This window comes from Sorghum bicolor, chromosome 6 (genome assembly GCF_000003195.3).
Source record: "Sorghum bicolor cultivar BTx623 chromosome 6, Sorghum_bicolor_NCBIv3, whole genome shotgun sequence".
NCBI classification, from domain to species: Eukaryota; Viridiplantae; Streptophyta; class Magnoliopsida; order Poales; family Poaceae; genus Sorghum; species Sorghum bicolor.
The window spans coordinates 1940096-1957030 of record NC_012875.2 but is presented as its reverse complement, the minus strand read 5'-3'; the positions used below and the strand labels follow the sequence as shown (position 1 = coordinate 1957030).

General features: G+C 42.4%; 3 protein-coding genes across 3 annotated transcripts; 2 read left to right on the top strand and 1 right to left on the bottom strand.

Annotated features, from left to right (window-relative positions):
• Positions 5194 to 6525, bottom strand: LOC8080292 (glyoxylate/hydroxypyruvate reductase HPR3). The gene has a single exon (XM_002446027.2). It carries the CDS (start codon positions 6459 to 6461, stop codon positions 5445 to 5447), a length of 1017 nt encoding a protein of 338 aa, XP_002446072.1. The 5' UTR covers positions 6462 to 6525; the 3' UTR covers positions 5194 to 5444.
• LOC8080291 (DNA-directed RNA polymerases II, IV and V subunit 11) lies at positions 8060 to 11647 on the top strand. The gene is made up of 6 exons (XM_002447412.2): positions 8060 to 8248; positions 8734 to 8821; positions 9078 to 9167; positions 9255 to 9333; positions 9416 to 9511; positions 11393 to 11647. Exons 2-6 carry the CDS (start codon positions 8769 to 8771, stop codon positions 11426 to 11428), a joined length of 354 nt encoding a protein of 117 aa, XP_002447457.1. The 5' UTR covers positions 8060 to 8248; positions 8734 to 8768; the 3' UTR covers positions 11429 to 11647.
• LOC8065993 (inosine-5'-monophosphate dehydrogenase) lies at positions 14402 to 16884 on the top strand. Its single transcript, XM_002447411.2, has 5 exons — positions 14402 to 14848; positions 14948 to 15136; positions 15834 to 15903; positions 16003 to 16074; positions 16582 to 16884. The coding sequence occupies exons 1-5, from the start codon at positions 14552 to 14554 to the stop codon at positions 16635 to 16637; spliced, it is 684 nt and encodes a 227-aa protein (XP_002447456.2). The 5' UTR covers positions 14402 to 14551; the 3' UTR covers positions 16638 to 16884.

The window sequence follows — 16935 nt, the reverse complement described above, 5'->3', positions numbered from 1 at the left end:
TGAGGCTTGGCTTGATGGACCGGTTGCAAGAGTGAAGGGCAAGTCGGAGGCTTTGAAGCGAGGGACCACGTGTGATGGTGAAGCTTGAGCAAGACTTGGCATCGATGGACCGAGGCAACGGTGAAGAGCAAGTGAGGTCAAGATCGATGAACCAATATGGTCACGTGATGATATGAAGTGGATCATATCATTTGGTGATTGGTTGGTGCATGTGTTGCATCAACATCGGAGGAGATGGAATGGAAAGCGCAAGGCAAAGGTATAACCTAGGGCATTTCCATTTCACCGGTCATAGGTGCGTAGAGAAGTTTATGACTGAATTTAGGATAGATGGCCGTACTATCAAGAGGGGAAAACTTGTTTGCATATCAGTCATCTAGTGCCACTTGAGCGACCTAACTTTGCATACATGTTAGGATCAAGTGGCGTGGCAAGTTTGAGAGGCTAACTCCTTTGGAAAAATGTTTATGAAAATGCTAACACACTTGCACTTTGGTGGTGTACACTAGTTGGTGTGGGCACACTTTACAAAGGAGGTGGAGTTCCTAGGGTTGAGAGTGGTGTGGGTTCCTCTCTCCCTCCCGCCGAGCTTGCAAAGTTATATTTTCGGCGCTTTTGAGAAAATTAAGTGTATATTTTTTATTGTGCCGGTGGGAAGTTTGGAGAAGTCGCGGGAGAAACACTCACCGGACGCAGGTGTTGGTAGCACCGGACGCTGCCTCTGTGCGTCCGGTGAGGTGACTGACTTTGGCGTGTGTGAGCTGAGCACACCGGACGCTGGCACCGAACGCGGGCAGGATACTGTTTGCGCGTCCGATGTGAGGTGACGTCAGCAAGTGCATGCGAGGTGTTTCTGACTAAAGAGCACCGGACGGTCAGGGTGCGTATGGTGGCTCACGTCCGGTGACCCTGTGGGTTTGCGGTGCTCTCTGCGCACGAGTTCGGTGTGCACCGAACGTGTCCGGTGTGAAGCAGCAGAGCGTCCAATGTGGCTGGTGCAGGCGCGCGCGTGTGGTAGCCGTTGGCGGCAACGGTCAAGTTCAAACAGCTAGTGACACGTGGCTGACGCCTGAGCACCGGACGCTGGGGGTTGAGCGCCCGGTGGCTCCCTGCAGTGAGTCCGGTGCCCTCAACTTTTGCCCAGTAAAGGGGTAACGACTAGTTTAGCCCTTGGGGCTATAAATAGAAGTGGTGGCCGGCCTTGGCTGGTGTTGAGCACCCTTGGGACTTAGTGTCCATGCTTGGAGAGTGCTAGTGAATCCTCTAACTCACATATGCTTGATAGTGATCATCCGATTGTGTGAGTGAGCGATTCTAGTGCGTTGCATTGAGAGATTGCATCGAGTGGCACTAGGTGTTCGTGTTGCAAGCCGGTGGTGCTTGTTACTCTTGTAGGTTGCCACCTCCTAGATGGCTTGGTGGCTTGTGACTCCGTCGAAGCACGCAAGGAGATTGTGCGGTGCTCCGGAGAAGAGATTGTGAGGGGTACGATGCTCACCCCGTGGGGATTGCGAAGAGAAACTCTAGTTGAGCGAGACGTGAAGAGCGACAAGTGGTTCGGCCAGGTCAAGTGCTAGAGCTTGTGGTAAGCACTCCACGTGGGAGAGTGTGACTTGCGGGTCACCACTAGCAAGAGGAACGGCGGCAACCATGGAGCTTGTCTCAACAGGGACGTAGTTTGGTGGCAACCAAGTGAACCTCAGTAGAAAATCATCGTGTCAACATTGTTCTTCCCGTTGGTTTGCAAGTCCCTAACACAAGCTTGTTCTTATATTCATATACTTGTGCTTGTGTAGTTGCTCTTGTAATTAGTTAGCTTGTGTATCTTGCTAGTTATCTTCTTGCTTGTGTTGCTAGAGGTAGTTTCCTTGCGTGACTAATTTGGTTTGTGTAACCTTGTTAGTCACATTGCTTAGTTTGTGTAGCTAAGTAAGTTACGCTCTCTAATTTGGCATTAGTTGCCTTGTTATTGAGTTTGCTAGTGAGCTTAGGCTTTGTGTACTTTGCTTTACTAGTTTGTGTAGGAGCTCCATCGGTTTGCAAAGTACTAGTGGCATAAGCTTGTGTGACCTTTCTCCTAGAATTAGTTAGGTGAGCTCTTGCTAAGGTAGCACATTGCTTGCTTGTTTAGGATCTTTTCAAGATGCTAGAGAACTTAGATAGAGGGGTGTAGTCTTGGCTAGACCGATAGTGTTAATTTCGCATTTGTTTCGGTTAGCCGACGTAATAAATTTTAAAAAGAACTATTTACCCCTCTCTAATCCGTCACCTCGACCCTTCACCAGCGAGGCTTAACTCTTACAATTGCTTCTTCCACACTTTGTTGCAACGCTGCAAAGGGAATCTCTCATCTTTGCAATGATGTAGATTACTCCCTTTCTAAATAAACAGATTTTTAGAGTTTGAACTTTGATCGGATTTATGAAAAAACTATCAAGATTTATAGTATTAAATTAGTTTCATTAGATATTGCAATTGTATCGGATGAGATACAGTACAATATACAGGAAAGAAACAACCGGGAGTGACTACACAACTTTCAGTTGATTTTGTTTTATTAAATCAACCAGATTTTCAACCAACCAAAGACTAACACGTCACAAGTCAAACTGATATAAAATCTAGAAGATATGGGACAATAAAACAACCAGAAATTAACCAACCAAGTACAATAAAAAAATGTGATTGAAAAACTAAAACCGCTAACAACCAGATCTCAAACAATGAGTGGATCACATCCTACTACCTATCTCCACAAGATGTGATTCATTCACTTGAGAGAAAGGAAAGAGACACCTCACATCCTCATGTGGAACATAAAAAATCAACCTGACCGCCAAGAAAAAAATGATGAAACAAAAAAACTAAGACAAAACTTTTAAGGATTAAGAATAGTTGAAAGCAAAACAAATTAAAAATTATACTTACCCTTACAAATGATTTAGCAAAATTCAAACCACCAAGATTTTTGTTAGCATGTTTCCCAGGTGCATATATGGGGTTATTTTGAATAACCTATATTTTTTAAAAAATGAACACAATGTGAAGCCAAATAAATTATCAAACCATTCAAAGTGAAATCAATTTTCTCAAAGTCCGAACAACTAGGATAATCCATAGAACTTTAAAAAGATTAAATTAGGTTGAACTGACCAATAGAAACAAGGAGAGAGAAAAAACCTTGCTGATAGCATCAATGCTATCCTTCTCAACTTCTTTTCTACTTAGAGGATGAATTGGATTCATTGGGGCAAGTCTTGTCTTAATCTTTTCTACAAAGACGTTCCATGTTCTTAATTTTTTTATAAAAAAAAAACACCTCGGATGAAGAAAATAAAACATAGAAGAATACAACATCTTCGTCTTCCTCTAGTAGATGAGAGAAGAGGAGGGAATAGAAGGAGCAGAGGGGTTGCAGCTCTTGCCTTGGCAACTACATAAGTTGGGCATTGGATTCTTCCCAGAGCTAAACCTCTGCTCCCCATCAAAAATAAAAATAAAAGTGAAAATGAAAAATAAAATGAAACACTAAATCTTAAAACTCATTGAAGTAAATTGAACAAATAACTTGACTAAACAAAAAAAACAACTTTTGAAACTCAACCGTTGACAAAACTAGTAACGAATGGAATCAGATTACCAAAAACTTGCCCTGTAAATAAAATAAACTACAAGTTAATGGAACCACCCCACTAAAATCTACAACACAAATTTAAAAGATAACACAAAAGATTACACTCAAAAAATAAATGGCAATGGTACTAGGTAACAAGTTATTTAACTCCGATAAAGCAAACTTTCTAAATAACATAAATATTGAACCACTAACACTTAAAAAAATAACTGAAACTGAATAAAAGGACAACTTCTATAAATGAACAACTGACAAATGAACCAGATACTGAAACAGATTACTGAATTCTCATTTCCTTTACAAATGGCAACGTGCTCAAGCAGTACTATACTTATTTATCAGGATCCAATAATTTTTTTCCCTATATAGTCATAATATGTTCATGGCACATTTTCACACTGCATATCTGCATACGAGCACTATTCAAAAAAAAAAGACAGTACAAATTTACAGTTCTATTTTGTAGGGAAACATATCCAATACTGTCCCATGATCGTTGGTCACGAGCAGCACCAACGGACGAGGAGGCTCGGGACGAGGCGGAAAGGCAGCAGCTGCTTAGCGTGGCGCTCGGCGCGGACACGGCGGGTCGCGGCTGCAGCTGCACGGCCCGCTACTGCTGATACACAGCCTAACACGAAACTGAAACGGCCCAACAAGAAAGAAAGCTATTGAAGATAGCACGAATGACAACAAAATCACAGCCGTAGAAAACTGATTGATTAATAGACAAAACAACAACCGATAGATGAATAGAAATCCCGTTTCAAAATTACTCGTCACATCAAATCTTGCGGCATATGCATGAAACACTAAATAGAGACAAAAACAAAAACTAATTGCACAGTCACGAGATAAATCTTTTGAGTTTAATTAGTTTATAATTGGACAATAATTATTAAATAAAAATGAAAGTGCTATCGTACCCAAAACAAAAAAAATTCGGAAATGAACAAGGCCTTAAAAGAACGAATATGACCGTGCTCTGCTCCTCCAAATCTGAGTAGACTGTGCACGCAGCCCACAAACGGCCCAGTAGGAAAAAAAACACAATAGCGATTATTAAATTTTTATTGCCTATGAATATTCCCATGTAATAACTAAAAATATTTTGTTCAATGAAAAATGTTTTATTTCATGAGGAAAATGTGCTTACATTACATAAGAAAGTATTCTCTTCAACTTACGAAGCCAAGCCCAAGCTGTACAATGAAAAAGTCCTCTTCGTAAGCACAAAGCCCAAGCTGTACAATGAAAAGGTTCATCCCAATAAAAAATGTTTGAGAAAGATATTCCCACTTAAACAAAAGTTTGAGAAATATATTTGATTTGGACGCAGATTACTCTTCTCCCACAAGTTTGAAGTGTTGCTGAAAACAAAATTCAGATGTGTGCTTGTTTATGTTATGGTGTTAGACTTTTCGCGGGGTCAAGTTATAAATTTAGAGGTCAAAATTGTCGCCTTGTTCGTTTGAGCTTATCAGTCGAATCTCACAACAAATCAGTCAACAGTACATTCTGAATGATTTGAATAGGTTGTTGTGATGTTTGCTTGAATCTTCAGAAACAGATGCAGATTACTGTCTTACTGATGTTACAGTGTTGCTGAAAACAGAGTTCAGATGTTGCAGGTTGCTTGTTTATGTTGCAGTGATGGACTTTTCATGGTGTCCAAGCTAAGCAACAATCCAGAGACCACAAATCCATTATGAGAAGTTTAAACAGTGCCAAGTTACAAAACAGAGCTAAAAAATCCGCTGGCTTCAGTTTCAATCACGTAATGTAAATGGCAGCGAAACACCATGACTTGCTACATTACCGGTGAGTGGGGAAGCACCGGCGTAAGCAACGGCTCACCGGAGAAGAAGGCTTCAAGGTTAGCAATGGTGTGGTCTCGGAGGTCGGACATGGATTCCGCCGTGAAAACAGCCACATGAGGTGTCATCACGACATTGTCCATGGAAAAGAGCTCGCCGGGCGCTCCGGGCTCGTTCTCGAAGACATCGAGGCCGGCGCCGGCGATCCTACCCTCCTGCAGCGCCCTGACCAGCTCCGCCTGGTCGACGTTCGCGCCGCGGCTGATGTTCACGATGACCCCGTCTTTTCCTAGCGCCTCCAGAACGTCCTTGCCGACGATGTGCCGCGTCGCCTTGTTCAGCGCGCACGCGACGACGAGCACGTCGGATTCCGCCGCGAGGTCGTGAACGCTGGTGAAGTATCTGTAAGGGACGGAATCCTTGCGCGTTCTCGAGTTGTAGAAGACGGTGCAGCCGAGAGCTTGGAGTCTCTTCGCGATTTGTGAGCCGATGTTCCCCAAGCCGACGATGCCGACACGCCGGCCACCGATCTTGGAGCCGAGCGGGTAGCCGTCCCCCTGCACGCGCCAGAGGCCGCGGCGGACGAACCGCTCGGCGGCCGACACGCGACGGAGCACGTCGATGAGCAGGCCGACGGCGTGGTCGGCGACGTCGGCGGAGAACACCCTGCCGGAGTTGGCGACAACGACGCCGCGGCGCGCGCACTCGTCCAGGTCGATGAAGTCAACGCCCGCCGCCAGGCACGTGACGCAGCGGAGGGACGGGACGGCGTCGAGGAACGCGGCGTCCACGGGGATCAGCCCCGCCCCCACGACGATGGCGGCACGAGGAGGCTCCGGAGCGGCCGCTGCGGCGGCGAGGAAGGCCGGGAGCGGCGAGCGCTCGGAGGAGGCGAAGAAGTCGAGGACGCGGAAGCGCCCGCGCAGCGCGGCGTGGAAGGACGCGTCCATGTGGGGGACGAGAAGGAGGACGACCTTCGTAGCCGGGGGCTCGCCGCCGGACGCCATCATGCCGGCCGGCGGAGGCGGAGGGGAGGCCGTATGTTAGTTGTTGGTACTTTGTGAGTGATTGGCAAAATAATTAGCAAATTAAATGATGTCGAGACTTGAAAGCTAAGACTTGTTTAGGCCATGCAGTCAAACAACCAAAACTTTAGGAGAAATGAGTACTTTTTGGAAAAATGGATCTAAACAGGGGCTTATAAAACTTGGCGGTAAAGATTTGGAATTTGAGACTTTGGAGCTTTAAAACTGTGTAAACTTGCTGGGACCCGTGTCATGTGTCTTGCAGACCAAAAAATTTGGGAAACATCTAAACATATATTTTAATGTAAAGTTTACAGCCAAAAGTTTTAGGATGTAAAGATTTGGGATCTAAACAGGCCCTTAGATGCACCCAAAAACCCAAAACTTTACAAGATTTCCATCACATCGAATCTTGCGGCGCATGAATGGAATATTAAATATAGATAAAAAAGATAACTAATTGTACAGTTTACCTGTAAATCACGAGACGAATCTTTTAAGTCCAGTTGCTCCATAATTGGATAATGTTTGTCAAATAAAAACAAAAACACTACATGTCAAAATCCAAAAACTTTTTGGATCTAAACAAGGCCCTAGTTTTCTTTTTTTAGTTGAACAGTTGCGATATCACCGTCAGTGGTCCCACCTCTGTCTTCTAGAATGCTGCATTTCGAAGAATATACTCCCTCCGAGAATTTTAGATATCTTATTTATTCGTCTTATTTAAAATTTTATAAAAATATTATATATTTTATTGAGACTTATTTTATTATTAGAGATACCTTACTAATAATTTATTTATTTTATAATTTATAAAAAAATTAAATAAAATGAATAGTCAAACATATAAAAAACACCGCTCTTTTTGTTTATTTTTTCGTCGGGGCCATCCTGGCCTGTTCTGATGAGTGATGAGAGGGTCGTGCCTCGACTGCTATTCTGGCACGATGTGCTTGCTTGGCCCGACCTGACTTACATAGCCTCATACATTATTATTATAATAGTAATGTTTCATAATAGTACTAACCATCTAACCATTTATGTGGTATTGTAATGACGGTGAATGACATTTTTAATCCATGTTAGTTTTTGTGTTCAATTCAAGGCAACGTCATTAACATCATCCCTCGGTTATCGGATTGTGTCATCTTTAAATGCTTCACCGACCCTCCTTTAACCGTCGCAATGCGCGGTCAGTCCATCTAGATGCACGCGTCCGCCCCTTCGTATACCTCCGACGACAGAAGAGTCTACCTCCTCGTCTTAGTCGACGCTGCTATTTTTATTTCCGGCCAGAGGACCTTATTGTAACAAGGTCTCCCTTTTGAGAACCTCCTTTTATTATGACTGCTTAATATATAATATTATGTTGTTGTAAAAAAATCAATTTCTTCCTACACATTATTTTTGCTTCTACTATTTTTTCCTAGTAATATAATAATAATAATAATAATAATATTTCTCCTCACGTGGAAGGGAAGACCCAGCGAGCGGAGCGAGAGCGAGAGTTCGAGAAGGCCCATTTGCGAGCCCACGGAGCATGCCAGCGTGATGCGCAAGCTACGGAGCGGGCCGGCCGGCCCATGCGCGACCCGCCCAAAATTTTTGGTGGTCGGCGAGCTGCATAGTAGGGCTCGCTCCCTACTGTGCTGCCCCCCGTTGTCCCCGCGAGCCGCGCGGCTGCAGCAACCTTCGTCGCCGCCGACGACGACCGTCGGAACCCTTCTCCGTTCCCCTGCGGCTGGCCCTTCCCCTCGTCCTCTGCACTGCAGGTACGCCATGCATCCAGGACCAGATCGATCGATTTCGTCCGAGCTGCTCTTGGTAAATCTAATCCCTAATTTTGCTGGTTGGGTGGGGTGGGTGGGTGCCCTAGAATCCGAATGCTCCTCTTCGTTCGCTCCAATCCGTCAACATTCTGCCGGATTCGCTAGCTGCGTGGTTGGATTACTAACTGCTTTTCGTTTATCGATTTTGTTTTGGGTTCAACTAAACCCTATTATTCTTCCTCCCATGCTAGTAGGTTTATCCGTCTATGTTATAAAAAGTAAAATTTCTTCTGTGATGTGTATCCTGTACGGAAAAGGGTCCCATCTTTAAAATGTGTTTTTATTTTTCAGTTCCTATGCTGGGAACGGTGCGCATGCTGGACAGACACAAATTTAGGACTCCTTTTATTAACTCTTAATTTAGAATTTAGGAGCCAAGTCTGACTGTTGCGATGAATTTTTTCGTGATGAAACCACACTCCTCGCAGTGGCTGAAGAGGCAGGAGTGAGGGCTTGATCAGAGATGAATGCCCCAGATCGCTATGAGCGCTTTGTCGTGCCTGAGGGCACCAAGAAGTAAGTTTTCCCAGTCCCCCCCATACTTACCACATGAAATCGGTTCAGTATATATCATTGATCTTTGTTGCGCTGGCCTGTTTTGGTGTGCCTGGTTTCTGGTTTCTCTAGAAAATAGTAATACCAATTTTAAGCAGTGCCACAAATCCTGTGATGGTTAACCTGCTTGTGCTTTTGCTTTTATAAATAAATTCGCTGGATGCACACTTACTCGTAGGTTTTGTTTTGGTTTTGGTACCGATGATTAACCTTTCAGGGTGTCATATGAGAGGGACACAAAGATCGTGAATGCAGCATCTTTCACTATCGAGCGCGAGGACCACACCATCGGCAACATTGTCCGCATGTGAGCATAGTTTTCTTGGTGATCTTATTGTTATCTTCTTTTCTGTTATATAAATGTATGATGCCCATATGGCTGTCAAATTCGCAGGCAGCTGCACAGAGACCCAAATGTGCTCTTTGCTGGCTATAAGCTCCCTCATCCACTTCAGTACAAGATCATCGTCAGGGTAGGGTACATGTTGTGCTGTTTCTTCTGTTTCACTTCACTGGCTTATTCATCTACTGTCTAATTTTTTCTTGCGTGGACAGATCCATACTACCAGCCAGTCCTCCCCAACACAGGCCTACTCCCAGGCAGTCAATGATCTAGACAAGGAGCTTGAGTACCTCAAGCAAGCTTTTGAGGTCTGTTTATGAAATATCCACCCAAATTCCTGGTTATTGTTCCTGTAACTCACCCTTGTGCTTTGGATTAGCAACGGGAAAATGAAAACTTACAGTTTCACTTGATTCTACTGTATAAAATAAAGAGCCTTCTGCTTCTGTTGATATTACATTTCATGGAAAGTTCTTTGATATGATGATCATTGGTTTTTAGGTGTGGTCGTTGTTTGACCCAGCAAATTTAGAAAACAACGTTACAATCTTTTATTCTCTTTGAAGCAGCGATGCCATGGGATATAGCCATATAGGACATCCGGATTGTTTACATGCTATAAATGTTCAGTGTTATAAAATCTTTACTAGGTTTTCTAAATAAAGATTTTTGGCTATACAATACCTTGAATTGTGACTGCATAGTCCAACCCCTTGGATATACTGCTACTGAGTACCATGGAACACCCCTTTTATGGTTTTATGATATTAAAAAAAATGCCAAGCATGAACTAGGGATCATCCATAGATACACCAAGCCGCCAAGTGCCTAACTTCCAAAGAATTTGCATACTCATTCTACCTTCAAACTCTTGTTATTCCTTTAAGGTCATTATGATTTTTTCCCTTTCCAAAGGAATCTCATTACCTTTGCTTTTTCCTGCTAACCATGTACAACTCGTTAAGTACTTAAGTTAATCTTCAGAACACTAGGAAATTCGTCATCCTGTGGTTTTTAGTATGAGTTCTGTGTTTTTTTTTTTTCCTTCTGGGTTACATGGCATGACTTCAACAATGCTATTTTGCTTTCTATGAAAAAGTTCTATTTTGCACTGAATCACATGGGTATGGCAGAGTGGGAAGTGCATTTAAGAATAATTTGTGTTAAGCATATGCTATAATTTTAGTGCTGATTTTCATGTTGAAGTATTTGGGAAGACAATTTGAATTATATATGTTTTTTTTGGACAAATTTTTTTAGGTGGCTTTTCAAAATTTTTGATGTCTCAAATAGAGCAACAAAGCCACATGCATTTTGGGACTGTAGATTGTAGTGTGACATGTCAATTATCTGTTGTTCTGTTCTTGATGGGTCTCTGATGGAGTTTGTGTTTTTAACTTTATACTTACTTAAACAAAGCACTTGAGCAACAACCATTGAAAATTTGAATGGGTAGCTGAGTGTGCCTTTACTCTTCACAACATTAACAAAGTGATGGTGTTCCTGTTAGGCACACTCCTAAGCAGTTTTTCACAAATGGCATATACAACCTGGATCACTAGTGGAAATCTCTGAATAATTCAAGAAATGTTATAATTCAAATGCTTATGTATAGATCACATTTCCATATCAGTTTCTCTTCTATGCAGTAACTCTTTTGGTTGGGGAAGTGTGGAAAAAGACAAATAATAAAATCATATATAGTTCCCAAATATTGTTCAGGCTTTAATATCCATCTGTTGCTACAAGGACTAGGAGTTAACTAGATGTCTGAAGCAGCACCAATGTCCTGGGAGCAGTTGGTGTTGAAACATTTGGCAACCACATATTTACATTGAAATAGTTAAGACGAGAAAGCTATAGAGTTGCATGCCAATTATTTGCCATGCTGTTCTTGATGCATCTTTTGCTAAGTTTGTAATGCTAAGGAAAGAAAGCATCTGATCCGAGCCACCAGAACTGAGGAGATCTGAAGCTTTTGATTAGCATGACCACTAGTGGAATTTTGTGTATATAAATCATAAAAATAACAGAATTCAGATGTACAGGTCCCCTTTTCCCCGCATCTGTATACAGTTACTATTTTTTTTAGGAAAGCATTTGTAATATCATTATTTTTTAGTGCTGAGCATGTTTGGAGCCTGATGATCCCTATGTGCTGCTGACATTCAGGACTTCTTTTTTTCCAGGACGAGAAGAACAGGTTTGAGATGGCGAGACTTTAGGTGCAAAGAAGACTCGAAGGTTATGTATGTAGATGATGATGATGACCTCAGACTGTTGTTCCCCGAACTAGTACCAGCACCTTTGACCTTGGTTGGTGTAATCCTTGAACATGTGCCAAGACTCCAAACACTCATGCTGTGTTAGCTATGTCGTTGTGGCACTCATTCCCGGCTGTCATCGTTTTATTGCTGTGTTATCATGTGTTTGCATTACTATTACAGTATTATTATCTAGGGAATGAAGCCGTGGGCTGTCTGCCGCTACTCTCCCCGGCCCATTTGTGCCGGCCCGGCATAGCCGCATAGACATGGCTCCAAGGGGCAACAAAAAAATCCATTCTACCTCGTTCAACTATCTTGCTCCAATTTTTTTTTTTTTAAAAAAAAACACTCGTTCAACTATTGCCACACGCCCATGGAAAAAATATCATGCTATAAAACACTTGTAGCCATAATATTTGATGTTAATCTTGAGAAAAGCCATCGAATGGATTTGGCCTGGCCTGGCAGGTCTTGTGCAGTTTACGGGTGTTTGGTTGTCCCCAGCGTCTGGGTGCAAAACGAACGGCGGCGCGGCCTGGTTCCCAGCAGTTTTCTCGTGAGCTTGGCTCGCTCTCGATGCAGATGGCAACGGCACGCAAGCGCGCGGATGAATACATGTGAACGAGTACAACCAAACATCGTCTTTTCTTTGTGGCCTGGCTGCACGTGAACGCCAACCAGTGCCGCCCTTGAGTTTTTTAAGGCCCGGGGCGAAACAAAAAATCCAGGGCCTTTATATATTATTTAGTTCTCCCAAAAACTTTTTTTTTAAGATTTTCTGTCATATCGAATCTTACAGCAGATGCATAAAAGCACTAAATGTAGTTAAAACCAAAACTAATTACACAGTTTGTCTATAAATCATAAAATAAATTTTTGAGCGTAGTTAGTCTATGATTGGACAATAATTGTCAAATAAAAATGAAAGTGCTTCAGTACCTAAAACCAAACAAATCTAGAAACTAAACAAGGCCTTAGGAAAAAATTTTAGTTTTAGCTACCGTAGCACTTTTGTTTATATTTGGCAATTATTGTCCAATTATAGACTAACTAAGCTCAAAAAAATCGTCTCGCACTGTGAAATTAGTTATTTCTTTTATCTATATTTAATACTCCATGCATGCGTCTAAAAAATTCGATGTGGCGAGAAATCTTAAAAAAAAATTAGAAACTAACAAGGCTGTACTTGTTGTTATTCTAGAATAGGGCCTGATTGGTTCCCCTTGCTAAATTTTAGTCACTTTAGTAGCTAAACTTCCAAACACACTGACTAAAAAAGAGTAGCCAAAATAGTTTTGGCTGGCTAAAATTTAGCAGGAGGAATCAAATAGGGTCTAATATTCTACATCATAAGCCAAAACTAAGCAGAAAAAATGTTGAATAGTATTGAACAACGTTGAATATCATTCAGTACTACACCGAGGTCACAGAAAACTAAACAACACCGAAACGCAAATACTGAACGATACTAAATTTTGTTCAGTACAACAGTTCGAAGATGTAGAATAGTACTTGTATATATATACTCATAAATACTTAACTCTATATGCAAAAGCAATATTCATATGCAACAATTCATATAAATATATAAATACCTTAAAAATTATTGTATGGTTTGCATACTTGGGGTGGGGCCCTGTCTAATTGGGGGGCCAGGGCGGCCGCCCTGCTTGCCCGCCTCCAGGGCTGGGACTGATGCCAACCAAACTTGAAAACTGTAGCACTTTTATTTGTATTTAACAATTATTGGCTAATCCAGAACTAGCTCAAAAATTCGTCTCACGAATTATAGATAAACTGTACAATTAATTATTTTTTATATATATTTAATGTTTTATGTATGTGCTGTAAAATTTTATATGACGAAATTTTTTTTAAAAAAAATAGATTTTGGGGTGAACTAAACAAGGACTAAACAAGACCATAGTTGTAGCTGAAATGCGTGGCCAGTGGTTTGCTGGTGCGAGCCAGGCCACGTCGAGAAAGAAGACACCAATGGCGCCCTAAACGTCGAGCAGAAGGACCACCATCACCAAGCGAGAGCGAGACAAAACTACCTCTCTCAAGTCACGCAATGACACTAGCTAGTGACCACCCGCACAAGGTGACAAGTTAATTTTGTCACGGTTACTGGTGTCGCTTACTAGTGTGGAGGCACTTCCTATTTGAATGTTTGTGTATCTGTGCCTATTTTTGCACAAGATTATATTTTTTTTCTTTTAATTTGACAATTTTTTTTATTATTATATTCTAAATTATATTTTAACGTATGCTGAATTCTCCCCGGCCGTTAATCGTCACTTGATTGATGATGGATTAAATGGTATATATATATATATATATATATATATATATATATATATATATATATATATATATATATCCATGTGGTAAAGAAGAGAGGAAGAGAAGTAGAAGCCGAGCGCACGGCTCTGTTTGTTTCAGCTTCCGTGTGAGTTTTTAGACCTCAACTTTAGCCTTTAAGACCTTCCAAAAGCTAAAAATCTTTCACAGTATTTAATTTGATGGTGAAAAATCTTTGTTTCTTAGAGAAGGATTCATTGATGAATAATATGATTAATGAATAATATTGATTCAAAGACCCATAATATTATAATTATTCCGTGTTAGATGAAAAACATAAACCCAACGAAGAAGAGGACGAACGCAACAAACAAATCAGAACAAGGCACTAAAAGCCAAAAATCGGAGGAAAGTACTTATTGGTTTGGCTGATAAACCATATCAGTGTTGGCTGATTGTTGTAAGAGAAAAACACTACTGAATATAGCTGGTAGATTCGGCTGATAAGCTTCAAACGAACTGGAAAAAGAAAAGAAAACCAAGAAAAAAACAAAAGGAAAACAAAATGGAGACACGGAAAAAGGAAAATGGGACGCAATGCAAAGTGCTGAAGCCGACACCGAAAACAGAAAACGCAAAGTGCATCGGACATGCATGCAATGCAACAAAAAGTGGGCACACCGGAGTAGACGTAAACATATATAGACGGCGGCAGAAAGCCTGCACGCAAACAGACGACGACGCTCCTTGCTTGCTCGCTCAGCTAGGCGGCCGTCCATGGCGTTCTTGACGCCTTTTTCCGCCCCCGCGTCCGCCGCCGCGGTCGTCCTTCCCGTCCCGCCGCCGCCGTCCGCCGTGGCACTGGTGGCGCGGCGCCGCGCGCCGGTGCCGTCGGCGGCGGCGGCCCTGCTGCGCGCCATGCCGCAGGGCGGGAAGAACGCGCGGCGTGGCGCGGCGCTGGTAGTGGTGGTGCCGTCCGCCGCGCTCGATGACGTTGACGTGCCCCCGGCGGCCATCATCGACGACGCCGACCTCCGCGCCTACCTCGAGTCGCAGATCGTCACCTCCGACCAGGTACGGTACGTCCGCTTCCTTCTTCAGTCCTCCACGACACCCGCCGACGACGACGACGATTCCTCCCTCCATATGATTGATTCGGTTGGCATCATGCAGATGAGCCCGGCGGCGAAGCTCACCGACGTGATGTCGCGCCCGGTGCAGGTGGCAACGCCGGGGCAGCGGCTAGCGGAGGTCGACGCGTTCTTCGCCGCGCGGCAGTACTCCGGCCTGCCCGTGGTGGACGACGACGGCAGGTGCATTGGGGTCATCTCCAACAAGGACAAGGCCAAGGCGCCCAATGGGGTCAGTATCAGTTCACTCACTTTTTTATGCTTGTTAACTATATTGCTTAATTAGTTATCAAATCATGAAAAATGGGGATGGACAACAATACAATACAATACAATACAATACAATACAATACAATACAATACAATACAATACCATTCACTAAATGGAAACTGCATGATCTGCATTTCGCATACTGTGTGGATCAATGTTGTAAATGGAAATGTTTTGTTTTACATCACCCTTTCACAGTGTGTTCTTTAAGCATGATCTCTAGGATCATTTTTTAATATTACTATCAAGTGCAGGAGCTTGATCAAGTGTACGTCTGAGAACCGGAAGACATTTGCGATTCTTTTATAATAAATAAATCTATCTGTTGCTCCTTTCTAAGATTGAGTTAACTCCTCGATTCTTTGTTTCTTCTTATGCTTTTGGGAACCAGATTCATATTTTCAAAATCGATTTTCAGAAGACATGGCTTCAAAAGATGATAATTAAGAACAAAATTAAAATTGTACAAACAGTTCTGCTAGCTCTCAAATGAGTATACATGGGCCTTCTCCTGCTGGGCTGATTTTTATGGTCGCACGCCCATGGGCTCGGCCTAAGAGCACGTTAAAGAAGATGCAGCCATTTCTGATACCTTTGGTTTGCATGCTATATATCGACTAATTTTTCACGCTTGTTGTTGTCTGTCATGATGATGAAGATGGAGTCAACTGTAGGTGAAGTCATGTCATCTCCTGCGATAACGCTGACACTGTATAAGACTGTCTTGGGTAATAGGCTTTACTCCCCTCTAGCTACCCTGTAACCAACATGGACAATATTGTCGTTACAACAATTTGGTAACATGTTGCTGCTGGTTATGTGAGCAGAGGCTGCAGCGCTAATGCTTAAGGAGAAGGTTCACAGGATACCGGTTGTGAATGAACAACAGCATGTGATCGGTAAGGTTTTCCAGATTGCTTCACTCTCTCATTTTTTTTTTTGGACTACATCAATAAAGTAAAGTCTGTATCTAAATAGAGCAAAAAAACTTTTCAACAGTGCGGTTTTACTTACCTGGCCCAGACTGACAAAAACTTTGGAGTGCCAACTTTTTAAAACACGCACTTGACAAAATTAACTGCAAAACTGTGAGCAGTCACTGACAATAAGGCTTCACTAAAGCAATCAAGATGCCATACAATACAATGCTAGTGGTTTAGTTAACTTCAGGTGGAAGCTAAACATAGTTGATCTTGTTTTAGGAACCTGTTATCCAGATGTTTTTTTTTTCTTGTTGAAAATGTACCTAGTTGAAGTTACCCACCTTGCTACTTGCTACTAAGTATTGACACTCCTGGTTTTACTCCCTGCGCATTTTATGAGGATACATAGCAGTACATATAAGAAGTTGGAGTTTCTTGTTATGATTCTGCAAATGATGCCCACATCTTTCATGATGGTAACAGGAATTGTGACTCGCTCGGACGTATTCCAGACTCTTGAGCCCAACAACAAAGCATGAGAGTGAGGTCCCCTGTTAGGCTTGTTCTCGCCAGATGTTGTCCGTTGTAAATATCAGTCGAATCAGACTGCTGCTGCTGCTCGACCTTGTATATATTCTAGTTCTAGCTGCTGTTGTACACTAGTATGGACGCGTTGAGCTTGTGTACATGTGGACTGTAACATGTTTATGAACTGAGTTGATGTCTTGATTGTGTGCTGGATCTCTATCATGAAATATTGTAGAACCAAAAAGTTGCTTACAGTTACGTCTATGGTTTCCATGTTACTAGAGACATTAATAGGACCGTTCATCGACC

What these genes read in the sequence shown, in the direction of transcription:
- LOC8080292 (XM_002446027.2), bottom strand. Translation starts at nt 6,461, where the DNA reads ATGATGGCGTCCGGCGGCGAGCCCCCGGCTACGAAGGTCGTCCTCCTT.
- LOC8080291 (XM_002447412.2), top strand. Translation starts at nt 8,769, where the DNA reads ATGAATGCCCCAGATCGCTATGAGCGCTTTGTCGTGCCTGAGGGCACC. An exon ending in AGTACAAGATCATCGTCAGG is followed by an intron (nt 9,334 to 9,415) that starts GTAGGGTACATG and finishes TTGCGTGGACAG; the next exon opens with ATCCATACTACCAGCCAGTC. An exon ending in ACCTCAAGCAAGCTTTTGAG is followed by an intron (nt 9,512 to 11,392) that starts GTCTGTTTATGA and finishes CTTTTTTTCCAG; the next exon opens with GACGAGAAGAACAGGTTTGA.
- LOC8065993 (XM_002447411.2), top strand. Translation starts at nt 14,552, where the DNA reads ATGGCGTTCTTGACGCCTTTTTCCGCCCCCGCGTCCGCCGCCGCGGTC. An exon ending in AGATCGTCACCTCCGACCAG is followed by an intron (nt 14,849 to 14,947) that starts GTACGGTACGTC and finishes GGCATCATGCAG; the next exon opens with ATGAGCCCGGCGGCGAAGCT. An exon ending in AGGCCAAGGCGCCCAATGGG is followed by an intron (nt 15,137 to 15,833) that starts GTCAGTATCAGT and finishes ATGATGATGAAG; the next exon opens with ATGGAGTCAACTGTAGGTGA.